We start from the raw sequence: 13053 nt of genomic DNA, 5'->3' as shown, positions 1-13053 counted from the left end.
TTAGCATATTGAATATGTCTTATCATGATTTATTTCACTGAGAGTCAGTGTAAAGATGACTAGATGAGTAAGCACTAGTTTTATTTTATAATGCTAAAATTATAATGGGGGAAAACACATTTTATTTGCTGCATACCTTTTTGAACTAGTTTCAGTTTACTGTATTCTAGTCAAGGATTTTTACCTTTTCAAGCATCTTAAAATCTAAAGACTATTCAAATTACATTACATAAAACTAATTAAACTTTTTTTACTTTTAGAAACAACAATTTGGGATTCAGTACCTTGCCCGAGGACTCCGACATGTTGGCTACAGGAGGTGTGAATCAAACTGCCCACTCAGATAGACACTAACATCAATATCTGGTTTATCTCATAACGGCAAGCAACTTCACATAGTATATCTGTTTGTGATTGGACTTTATATCACAAGTCAACAGGACAGACAGAACAGAGCACCAAACCAGGACAGGTGTAATGCCGCATTAGTATATATCAGGCTTGAATTGCCTCCTTGTTGCCATATATGTTTTTGTTCAAATGTGCAATATAGTATCACTCTGTTAAAAGGTGAAAAATGACTGATACTTGAATAACTGAAAACTTTATTCTGAAGTCGAATCAGAGTGCTTCCGGTCACATTCGTTAATTTTCTGTGTAACTTCACAACCTCCCATCGTTTATCTTCCCTCATCCCTCCTCCTCCGTAAAGATGCTGGGTCTTAAAGAAACAAACTCACACCGGCTATCATCAAGTTAACTCCTTAGGTCCTTATTTTCATTTCATACTGCACTTTACTTCAGTTGTATACCTTATGACACAAATGCAATTGTCATTATCAGAAGGACAATTATTTCATTAAAAAGTTGTCTCTGTGTAGTAAATGAAATTTGCCCAAGTACTGAAACAGGTGCACCCTCTGGCGGCTAAATAAGGGAAACTACCCTACCATAGGTACAGATTTTAAACAACCATCATGAATTCACATCTTTTTTTGAAGAACTGAACAGAATGAGGAACGTTAAATAAAGTTGCAAACCAAAAAAAACATTTGAAAACAACTAAAAGTTTGACTGTTGTCAAAAGTATTGAGGTGAACTATTTAGGGATTTATGAAATATTACGTTTTTTTCAATAACATTGAATTCAAATGTTGACAATTTGTTTCCATATGATTAAATCACCCACTACCACACAGTTAAAATGTACCAGTCACCATCACTTGTCATGCACTGGTCTGTCAGCCAATCAGATCGCTGAAGAGGCGGGTGTTAAGACCCTAGATAGAGACGGAGAGGAGGGGGTGAGATGGAGAGGTGACGTAATGTTCTTTTTGGAGAGGGTGATGTACAGTAGAGCCACCAGAGTGAATCAAAGTGCATCCAATTCAAAATTGAAAACAACATATTTTAGAGTAAAAAACAGAAGTAAGAAATAGGAAAGTGTAGGATGATAGAAAGCAGATCATCTCAGTCTTGTCTGGATGAGTTTGAAAACTTACAAACAGTTTTTGGCTGTAAGTTAAAGTTTTAAGAGAGCAAACATGTCAATACTTCACAAAAAAACTGAAGTTCTCCAGTAAAGTATCAGTGTTTCTGTGTTTGAATGAAGCTCCCCTGAGCGCAGTATACTTACAAGATGTCACTGCATCATGCCCTCCTGCCATGACGTCTTCACAGACAGTGTGTTGACAGCTTCACCACCACCTCTGGTCACAAACAGCTGGATGAAATGACAGAGCTCGTGTTGTGCACGATGCCTTCTGCACACACAAACCTGTTAAAGTTCCCACAGGGGGCTGGGTCCGGACTCAAAGGAAATCCTGTTTGAAAGCAGACTGGCTGCGCTCTGTACAGGAGAAACACAATCCTGCATAGTCTGTATATATTTATATTGTCTTGGTATCATATTTGTATAGGTCAATAACAGCTATAAAAAACTATTAACTAACTACCTTCAGTATTATTCTACTGCTGACAAAGAGGTATGGTATGCATTTCTGTGTATCCCCAGGGCTGAAATGTTCAATTAACAACAGCAGTCCACAAACGAAACCACACTGAACTAGAATTATTGCAAAGAATCAAAGAGCATTGGACTGAATCGAGAATGTTTTACCTTTTAACTGGGTGGATGCCACTTAATACAACACCTCATTAATAACTGTACAATACTTTATGTGTTTTGCACCTGTTTTTGTGCAAAAACGTCAACAAGTGTATTTCATCTATTGATATTTGCAGGAAACATGTGCAAGGGTTACACTCAATCACACACCGTATGTGCTGCTATGCCCACAAGTAAGAACATTTCACAATAAATATAATGTCTGAACACCAGGGATTATTATGATGCACATAATAAACACTGACTTGAGGATTGAGCTTTCTGAAGACGTCTTTATCTAGACGCGGTGACTGACAGCAGCAGCTGGGTGCCTATCAGGAGAGGAGGGGCTCTGCGGGGTCACCAGAGGTCAGAGGGTTACAAGAATGCCGATAGGAATGTCCTGATCAGCGGACAGGGGAGCGTCTCCTCAGCGGGACAACAACAAGGATCAGAGGCTCCCAGGGGAGACTCAAACACACACTGGATTGCTCAATTAGTATTGCACATTTCCTACTACTATATGTTTTTATATTGGACTATAATACTGTACTTTGTATAATATATTGTAAGAGTTTATTTCCAAAATCAGAGAGAACATCAAATTAGTGTTGGATTGTTTTGATAAGGTACTATATCTACATTTTCGAAATCCTAAAATATAAATCTAACAAGTGCTGCTTTCTTTATTTGACCACTTAGCGATGCCGTTCTCATGAATACAATCCCCGGTTGTCGTTACTACATCACGAGTGGGAGTGTATGCAGTTAGTTTGTCCCGTCGGTAGCCCCCAAAATGATTTGATTGCGAGAAGTTTGGTTTAGAGGCTTTAAATAAGACTTTATTTGAAGATTTTTGACATTACACTTAGGACCCTGCTTTAATTAAAAGTCATCAGAAACTGAAGATGTCTGAATATACATATATTGTTTTTTTAGATCTTGAAATCTAATGTAGACCACAGAGATGAACACACAGTACGATATGTCATGATTCACAAGGCGAGTCTGAATGTACATACAGTTCACACAATTCAGTTTGTAGAACCCATCTGGATATCTGTGTCAGTGCAAATCGGAGTATGTTTGTGTGTGTGTGTGTGTGTGTGTGTGTGTGTGTGTGTGTGTTAAATAAGGCTGTCAGAGTGTCCATTAAGTGTTTATAGGCAGATTCTGTGGAGGCTCTGCAGGCAGATGATTGGGGGCCTCGCCTTGGAGTTCAGCTGGGGCTTTTACATCTGTGAGAGAAAGATAAAGATACATTAAATAAAAAGAAATTCACACCAACAATAACACATACATTGTATCACAGACTGTTTACCTTTATCTTCCACTTTTGGGGCCTCTGGTTGAAATTGAAGTTCTCCATTAGGACCCGCCGGGGGCTGCCCGTCGGCTGCCTGCTGTTCCTTTCTCTGGGACATCTCTAATACAGCCTGAAATTGCAACTGAATTATCACCTGTATGTTTCAGGGCTATTACAGGCTGATAATTGGTTATTGAAAAAGTGTAACCCCCATGTAATTATGATCCACTCTTTGAATCCAGTTTGGGTTGATATAAAGCTGTGAGTGTGGGGACAGTTACCTGCTGGTACTCCCTCCTCTGCGCCTCCAGGGCTTTGCCTCTCTCCTTCAGCAGGTCCTGCTGCTGCTGCAGGTTCTCTGCCTTCCTCTTCAGCTCCTCCTCTTTGTCCCTGAGTTCCACCTCAAATAGCTGGAGCTCTTCCTCTGTGTACGCCGGTTTAGTTTCCAAAGTCTACAGAGACAGCAAGACATTCACACAACTGTTGAAATATTATGGATTTGTAAAGACGTAGCTTCGTTATTCTCACCCACATAACCTCATTGGCTGGTTCTGCTCCTGTCTTCATTCTCAATATGTCTTTGTTCAAAGCTATTAGTTGATACTAAACACATGCATCTCTGACTAAGGGGACGACTATATTATGGGTACTTATTTTCTGAACTGTCCCTCCTGAGTGGACAGTGTTAAAGCAATGTAAATAGCTTTTTTCTTTAACTAAATGCAACATTAAACTACATCATTCCATTCACAGCAGCCACTAATGGGAGCAGCTTGAAGTCTGCAAATTGATGAAAAGAAAGAATAGCATTACACATTTAACTACACCGCCCACATTTCCCCAGCTTGTCCTGGGATTTGAACCACAGATTTGAACCTCCGACCGCCCGCCCCCACACCCCCGACCTACAGGCCACCCGGGGCTCTTTACCTCCCACTCCCTGGGATTACTGAACTCCTTCTTCTCCGTGGATTTAAGGAACTCTTCCAAGCTGACGAGACGATCTTGATTGGCGTCCACCTTTAACACAGAAACATCAGCTATATGAGTTGCGGCAAAGCATGGAAGGAAGTGGAGTGTATCACAGCATATGTTAGAAACAAGAGCAAAAACCCTCACATTCTTCATGACATGCTCCCTCATCCTCAGCCTTTCTTCCTCCATCTCCGTCATATCATCTTCCTCATTCTTTGCGTCGTAGACCTTCTCCAGCTGGAGGAGGGAAATGAACAGGTGTTACAGGGCTGCTGTGCATATCACCGCCGTCAGGTTCAGAACTTGTACTTTTTAAACGTCAAAACAGCTGTATTTTCAAATAGATGACCATCCACTTTTGATATTGTGTCATGTGGTTTTAAGGGGTTTTCATAGCAAAACCAAAACAATTAAAACCTTGATTTTGAAGACCTTACCTCTTTAGTGAAAAGAGCCTCCAATTCCTGCTCATCTAAAACACCATCTTCATTTGTATCTAAAACAGGGCGGAGGAGAAATAAGAATGTTTTTCTTATCATGGAAAAGGACAGGAATGAAAAGAAGAGGCGCCACTCACCATGCAGTTTAAAAAATGTTTTAGGGTTGAACTCCTTAGGATCCAGTCCGTCTGTCTCCTCCCAAACTTCCCGTAGCTGAGCAACACTACCCTGAGGTTTGGAACAATGAAGCAAAGAGGAAACACATGTAAGAGAGCTTCATTCAGTTTCCAATTGAAAAAAAACAACATTTGCGCTTACTGGAGCATTGACTTTGGGGTGCTGGTGGTGTTTTTCCTTGAGCTCCTGCATTCTCTTCTCCTCTTTCTCCCTCTTCTCCTGGTCCAGGCCCTTCAGGTACTCCCGTCTCTCGTGCTCCTTCAGCATCTCATAGCGTTTAAACTCCTCGTGTCTCTCGGCGTCGTAGTTCTCCAGGTCCTTGGTGGCCTAGACAAAGAGCCAGAGCCAATATTTTATTCCAAGACAGGTTGTCCATCATGGTCTGACTGGTATTAGTCGCATACTCAACTCTGATTAGTGTAATTATGATTCTGCTGGACTGTAAGGAGATTCATCCCTTCCACACGTTCCATTTCAATCTGGTCAGCACATAAACTGACTGATTATTCTGTCTCTGGGGATCTTACCGTTGTGATTAGCAGCTCAAGGTCTTTGGCCTCGAAGGTGTTTTGATTGTGGGGATCCAGATGTTCAAACTGCTTAAGTAGCGAGCTGTGGTCCATCTGCAGGCCTGCACAGCAGAGAAGACTCATCATTACCAAACACATGCTGGACTCATATGACTTCCATTATATCCTGTACACACTTAACACACCTCTGTATGAAGGCGGTTACATTCCTCTCTCAATACACAATTTACTATTCTGCATTCATGTGTATATTTACTATTGTTGGTATTTTTTCCGAATAAAAAAAGAAAACATTTGCTGATTGCGTTTCTCACAAAATCATACAAATATTGCTTTTCAGAGTACATAATTTGGATCACATTTAGTATAGTCATTAGTAAGATTTGAAGACACTTTCAGTTCAAATACTTGTTTTATTTTCTCTGTGCCGTAAATGGATAATCGTTTTTAATAATCGTGATCTCAATTATTATACACAACACAATGTTACCTATGAAAGAAGACAACGCTACATTCACAAATAAACATTTGTCATATGAATGTATTTTTCTGATACAGAAACCATGCAACTTTTTTTAGCAGGGATCTGCACAAAATCGAATACAATCTATTTAAATAGGTACATGTACACACTATTTTTCACTACATGAAAATGAGTCCACTCACTTTGTGTATTGGTGCTGTCCAGTTTGGCCTTGAGCAGCATCCTGAGGCGAGAAACCTCCTGACGCTTCAGCTCATCCAGACGAGTCCTCACATGGTGACCCACCAGATCCAGCTCTTTACTGAGACGACCATTCTGAAGAAGCACACAAGACATCCAGGGGAGAACAACAGATTAAACCTGAGATCCTCAGTTTAAAGGTAAACTAGGAAGCTTCGTTAGTGAGAATGAAATAGGAAATGGACACTGACCTTGATGTCCTCTGTGTTCGCTGTTTGCAGTTTCTCCCTGAAGTGAGGGTCTGTCTCCAAAACCTCTATCACTTCTCTGAGATACCTGTCGTAGTACAGGCCAGTGTCCTGAAAGAGTGTGTATGAAAGGAAAGATTATTCACAACCAACTCAAACTCAATTAATTACATGACTGAGACTATTGAGATTGTTACCACGTTCTCTTCCGGCACTTCCTCTTTAGTTTCCTGGTTGTCTCCATTGCGATCTATAGGCACTGACCAGACCCCAGCACAGATGGATAGAACCAGCAGCCACACAGGTGTTGGGTTCATCCTCCTTCAATAAACCACACTAACTGTTACCATATTGTCAAGGTCCATTTGTACTTATTTATAGAGCATTTGTTTTACAACACTCATTAATGAACAAAAATATATCAGTCCTTAAAAACATGCACAAAGACAAAGGGCACACAGAGACACAGACAGTCATGCACATTGGTTAAGCATGCAAATATATGAATCAAATTATGACTGAAAAGCTACAATTTTACAAAGGCATGTAACACTGCATGAGGCTGATTGTAAGGTCCTCTGTTACTGAACAATTTAACCCTGCTGTATGTTAGCTCAGACTTTCATTTAAAGGTGCAAACAGTATAGATATATATATTTTAACTACTAGATCAATCAAAACAAAAGAAGTCACCTGGGAGGATAGTAACCCTGACCCTGGGTTAGTTACACGTAACAACATCATTATTGCAAACTCATCATCTTATTTTAGTGTGATTTGTTCATGGCTGGTATGAATACTGTATGCCGAATTCGGAAAGAGATTCCATATTATTTGAAAAAACTCTAAAGTTGTTTACTTCTATAACGTGTGTGGCTTGTCTGAAAAGATGATCAATAATATCAGATGTTTTAGGTGGAGTTTGGCGTAACGTTCATTTCTGAGAAGGACACCTTCTACAAGCTGAAATAGGAGCATCTATTCATCTAAAGATACCATAAAGGTTACTGAATATAATAAATAATCCAATTTAAATGTAGCATTAGTATTATAGTGTATTATCCGTGTGGTGGCTAGTCATCGTTAGCTAACTAGCTTAGATTATTAGGACAACACGGATGCGGGAAGTGCTAAACAAACAAATGTATCCTTCCCTAGATGTAGCCATATCATATGTGAGATTGAATCTATGACATGAATAAAGTAATGCTTTGTTTAACAGCATTTATAATGTTATTCATTCGTTACAATGCCCTGAGCATCGGGGGTTGTAACTGCGTTGTCTCTGAAATGTCACGATTATTTCTAATTTAAACTGCATCGATACAAGAAATCTTAATTAAAATACGCTTTAACACAAGATGTCTTTAAATAGATAGTTACCTACCGCACGTATGTTATATCCGATCCGATTCTCAAAGCACGATTTGTATTCGCGTCGGATAAAATTGACGTCACGGGTGTGAAGGGGTTGTCCTACACGCTGCTTTCAGGGACCGTCGGAAATACTTCCCACAGAAATGTCAAATATACCAGTTTAGTCCTTTTGTTTTAAGTAGTAACCCTCGATTAAAAAATCAGCCCCCAACATATATGCTCCTGTCACTGTCCTATAAGGCCCTTGTGAAAGTAGATATATTATATTTTCAAATTCAGAGCTCGGAAGAACTGACCCTGTTGAGTTATGTAAATGTGATGTGTGAAGTATGTGAAGTTTACCAAAAACATAAATTAAACACAAATGCCAAACACACGTTGTACAAACGTTTTAAACGTTTAATTTCTTTGAAAAATAGATCTCATGTATATTAAATTCAGTACACAAACACAAAGTAATGGCAGGTTGAAATAAATTAACATCAAAAGAGCCAACAATTTCACTTAATAATAAATAAAATATATAAATATTATGAATCAAAATAACATCTATGCCTACAAATAGAAATAGATAATAAAATATGGCACATATTTATGTTCACAAATAAATAAAGTTAAACAATAAATTATAAATTAATAGTCACTCAAAAAATAATTTTAAAATATCAAAACAGGTCAGAGCATTTCGAGGTCATGTTCAATATATATCAGTTTGACTGATACGCTTTGATAGTTTTTTGACCTATTACCAATCAATGTAAAAGTCGATCCAGTGTTTAAAAATCAATCTCTCTCAGGTCAGTAGGTGTCCCGGGTCTTTCGTTCTCCACCTCCTCTTCCTTCTCCATGGGGCCCTGCTGCAGCCCGCTCCTCAGCCGCTGTCGGAGACCATATTCGATCATGTCACTGTAGCACTGTAGCAATGCCTTGGATAAAAGACATAAAGAAAATCAATTATTTTTGTCAAAGATGCAACCTGGCTTTTTTAACAACTGAAAACCCAAACAGACCTCTCTTAAAGGTCCCATGTCATGGCCATTTATATTCATCATAATTCCATTGTTGAGGTATACTAAAATAGATTCTCCTATCCTAGCCTGGCTGGGAGTTTGTGTGTGTGCTCAGGCTGAGTTCCGCGGTGTCTCGACCCCACACCGCTCCTCGCAGCAGCGAGCCTCCCAACGTACCGCCGAGTGTGTGTGTGTGTGTGTGTGTGTGTGTGTGTGTGTGTGTGTGTAGTGCTGCGTACCTGGACTCACATTCAGGTTCAGGTCCGGACTCAAGTCCAGAGGTTCAGGTTCAGGGCCGGACTTATAAGTCCGGACCTGAACCCATGGCTTGTTTCAAGTTGTGTGACTAAAGTGGACTTATTGTGAGCTAATTATCAATTGAAAATTAACTCATAATCAACTCAAATTCAAACTTGTCAGGTTTATTTTGCTCCCTTCCAACTTGTGTCTACATTTCTCTACAAAGTACAAATGTAAAAAAAACACTTTTTGCCACTTTTCTACAACTCTGCTTGTGTACATTATACAGTACATACTACATACATAGTGATGTACATACATACTGTTAGAAATTAAAATCAATGTTGATATGGCGTAATTTTGAATTAAATACACTATTTAATTTAAATCAGTTTTATTCTGAAAAAACCGGAAGTTCACAATATTAACTTAATGCTTTTATTCTGAAAATTCTTCACTTCCGGTTAGCATTAGCATGTGGCGAAATGCTACGTTTTCAAACCGTGAATCGAAGGTGAAATGACATGTGATGTTGTACACTGAGCACACTGGGATTAGCACTCATTTATTGACGCTGAATAACGTTTATCAGGGAATGTTTAAATAACCACAGACACCAGAATATACGTAAGTGCTAGTTTTTTGCGAGTCCAAGTACCGGTTCCCGACTTTCCGGTTTTAACCGGACTTGAACCGAAACGTTTTACAAGTCCAGTACCGGTTCGGCGTACCGGTACGCAGCACTATGTGTGTGTGTGTGTGTGTGTGTGTGTGTGAGGAAATCCGCGGATTGGTCCAAACGTGACGGCTCCGCGGATTGGTCAATTTGGACCAATCTGCGGAGCCGTTACGTTACATCACTATACCCAAATACGTCACTGTACCCAAGAAGAAAACAATGGAAAAAGAAAAATCTCCAACGAGGCGTTCTGGGGCAGCATAGACAGGTATTTTCTGTGTTAGAGTTTTACTCGCTACAGGGTGTACTTTGAGGGTTTGTGACTCTGCAGACCGTTTACATGCATAAAAAGTTACATAACACACAAGGGGACGGGTAATAACCAGAAAAGCATGACATGGAACCTTTAACATAATGGAAAAAACTCTGATGAGATCAAAAGGCCAGACTGTAATGTCAGCATCAGACTGCAGGTGTACTCACCAGGTCAGCCTGGCAGAGCTCCGCTAGTGCCGCACATATGACAGCCAGCTGAGCCGGGCTCTTGTTGCCCAAGCCCCGCAGAGCACAGTTTAGTGTCGCTGCAGCAACAAGGGACGGTGGTGCTCCCAGGAAGCGGGAGTCACACGCACACATGGCGGCCAGGGTGTCACTGTGCCGCCGCAGGGTGGAGAGCAGCAGCCCCTTCTCAGAGTCACCGCTGTCTCCATCTCTTCGCTCCTCCACAGAGGCAAGGAAATGTGGGAAGAAGTCCTGCGGAGTCACTGCTGCTGTGTCCCATCGGAGGGTGGCGAGGATGAGACGCTCCATCTCCTGATAGAGGGAAGACAGGTGCATTTAGAAAACATTGTGTAACGATAAAACATGCAGAGATAGCCTATTGATTGGCACCATACGTGCATACGAAACACAAAAGGGATGTTTTTGTATTGATACATTGTGATATTTCTTCAATATGACCTTGTCATCTTAAAGAATGTGTTAGAGTTCAATGAGTTCAATCAATACTTGTCATTCATTTAACAAAATTCTAAATTGGGTAAATGCATCAATACTATATTCAATATGTATACATTGGCATAATATCTGTAGTAACTGTTTTCCCATCCAGTTATCTATTGAGGGAAACAAATAGTGGGGTTTTGTTCATTTTTACATTTTCAGAATTTCTCTGATTCCAGCTTCTCAAATAGAAAGATGTGCTGCCTCTATTAACATATATTAAAGTACATGGAAATCATTTGGGGTTTGGATGTTTTGTCAAACAATACATAATATTTGAGGACATCACCTTGGGCTCTGGAAGGTTGAGATTCTATGTTTCCCCTTTTATCTGAATAATCTGATGATAAAACTAGATATGGTTTCACTTTGTGAGACATAATGTCATCTTTGTATATCACTTGCAGAATAAACCCTTTGGTTCATCGGGCTAATATAAGTGATATAAAATTAGTTCTAGCCCTATTGCATCTAAATCAATGTCAATTGTGATTTGTCATTTATTTGTATTTATTTAATCGTTTATTTGGCAGGGACAATGCACAGCAATGAACACTTAAAACATTCAAATGTATCAAGCGTAACAGTGCCAGATTTAGCTTTACGCTATTTTCCATCCGTCATAAAGTTGATGGATGTGTTAAGGCACAATCATACAAGAACACATCTCTGTGTTTACTTAAGTTTGATACAGTTTGGCTAAAACTTTTAGACTAACAACTTTATGCAATGTGCTAAAGTTGGTTTTGTGCATTTGAAATAATCCACTTGGTTGGATTACAGGTGGTGATATCAGGGACCCACACCTGGAAGGTAACCCAAAACCTTACTAAGGTTTTGTTAAAAAGAGATGGACGAGCAATATTCTGAATGAGTTCCCACACAGCCCTGACTGCGTGGGTTTGAACAACCACATTTCTATGCACCTGCCACCTGTGGATGCTGTGTGACTGACTCACCCGCAAGTTTGAAGGCACGAAGCCGTACTCAGCTGCGGCACAGAGAGTATCAGCAGTGACGTTTTCACACTCTGAGAGTTTGGAGGCGATGAGGATGCAGCCTGCAGCCAGGCAGTATGGCGAGACAGGCAGAGACAAAGAGGCCGACAGGAACCTGTCCATCAGAGAGACAGACAGAGGGAACACTGCCTCATCACAGCCAACCTCACAGCACACCTGTGGAGAAGAAACAAAGAAGGCATCATTATCAAAGTGGCCATGATCACATAACTCATGGGAGGAGGAGAAACTGGAGCTTCAGAGAGTTTCATACCTCCAGGGCCCACTTGGCCAGCTCCTCCCTGCGCTCTGGCTCCCGCTGGATGAGGGTGATGTAAAGTATGGAGGGCATGTACCTCTCCTCCACCTGAAGCAACCTCTGGATCACACGATGCCCGGACACAGTGGGGTCCCAGCCGGCTCGCAGCTGAGAGGAGCCCACCATGTATCCGCCCTGGGCTTGTGCTCCAGTCTGGCTGTGGTCCTGACTCTTGCCGTTCTCCACCTCCTCACACCACAGAGACATGCCTCTGTCCATCTTTACAGACTGCTGGGTCAAATATGAACTTGTTGACTCCGATTGGTAAAGGAAGGAAGGGGCAATATTGTCCCTCTGTCACCCGAGGAAGCTCGGTTTACTACAGGTGAACAAGCTGGGAAATCCTTTTTCCTTGTTAAAGATGTGTTGCCTTCCTGTGGTGCTGCGATGAATATCCCTCCCCAACCATCGCCTCTGACTTTTATACCCATCGGGGAGAGAGTGAGAGGGAGTGGCACATGGGGGAGGAAAAAGAGCGTGGAAAGGGGCGTGAGCCCTCGTGAGTGACATAAAAAAATTAGAAGACAACAATATGTCTGTGCAACAATTGCTTCAACAGGTGGGGAAAGGGAGAAAGAATGAGAGCAGGGGAGAGAGGGAGGCAGGGGGGGAGGGAAGAGGAGCAGACAAGTGAGGGAGTGGCCCGCAGGGACAGAGTAACAGCTTGTCTTCGATACTGAAAGAAAGAAGGGAGGATAAGAAGAGGCTGCAAGCGGCGAGAGTCAGAGAGGGGAGAGAAAAGGTCATATCCAGACTCTGACAATGGGAATGGATGACAAAAGGAGGAGGGTGTTTGTTTACAACGTGAGCACCAGAGGAGATGTGTCAAAGTCTGGAAGGATGCTCGATCCTGCTGCTGTTAGATTAAGATATTGATATTTATTGATAACCCTATTTCCTATTTTTGTCTTTAACAGATACTCAACCTTAAATACTTGTTATTATTTGTGAACTTAATACTTTGTGTGTTTCCCTGATCCT

General features: G+C 40.9%; 2 protein-coding genes across 3 annotated transcripts; both read right to left on the bottom strand.

The window, feature by feature from the left end:
• Positions 1-2928: 2928 nt before the first annotated feature.
• On the bottom strand, positions 2929-7928 carry nucb1 (nucleobindin 1). Of its 2 annotated transcripts, none has more exons than XM_034089064.2 (13): positions 7835-7928; positions 6645-6768; positions 6451-6558; positions 6202-6334; positions 5533-5636; positions 5147-5332; positions 4966-5056; positions 4826-4884; positions 4533-4625; positions 4344-4433; positions 3695-3865; positions 3429-3543; positions 2929-3345 (listed from the first exon to the last, which is right to left on the bottom strand). In XM_034089064.2, exons 2-13 carry the CDS (start codon positions 6762-6764, stop codon positions 3260-3262), a joined length of 1356 nt encoding a protein of 451 aa, XP_033944955.1. In that variant the 5' UTR covers positions 6765-6768; positions 7835-7928; the 3' UTR covers positions 2929-3259. The 2 variants fall into 2 exon arrangements, with proteins under 2 accessions (XP_033944955.1, XP_033944956.1); XM_034089065.2 differs by having other exon boundaries at positions 7831-7926.
• A 487-nt stretch (positions 7929-8415) lies between these two features.
• On the bottom strand, positions 8416-12481 carry ccndx (cyclin Dx). The gene is made up of 5 exons (XM_034090086.2): positions 12443-12481; positions 12028-12300; positions 11715-11930; positions 10237-10566; positions 8416-8750 (listed from the first exon to the last, which is right to left on the bottom strand). The coding sequence occupies exons 1-5, from the start codon at positions 12479-12481 to the stop codon at positions 8601-8603; spliced, it is 1008 nt and encodes a 335-aa protein (XP_033945977.1). The 3' UTR covers positions 8416-8600.
• Positions 12482-13053: the final 572 nt, after the last annotated feature.

Source organism: Pseudochaenichthys georgianus, chromosome 8 (assembly GCF_902827115.2).
Source record: "Pseudochaenichthys georgianus chromosome 8, fPseGeo1.2, whole genome shotgun sequence".
Classification (NCBI taxonomy): Eukaryota; Metazoa; Chordata; class Actinopteri; order Perciformes; family Channichthyidae; genus Pseudochaenichthys; species Pseudochaenichthys georgianus.
This window is presented reverse-complemented; position numbering and strand designations above follow the sequence as displayed.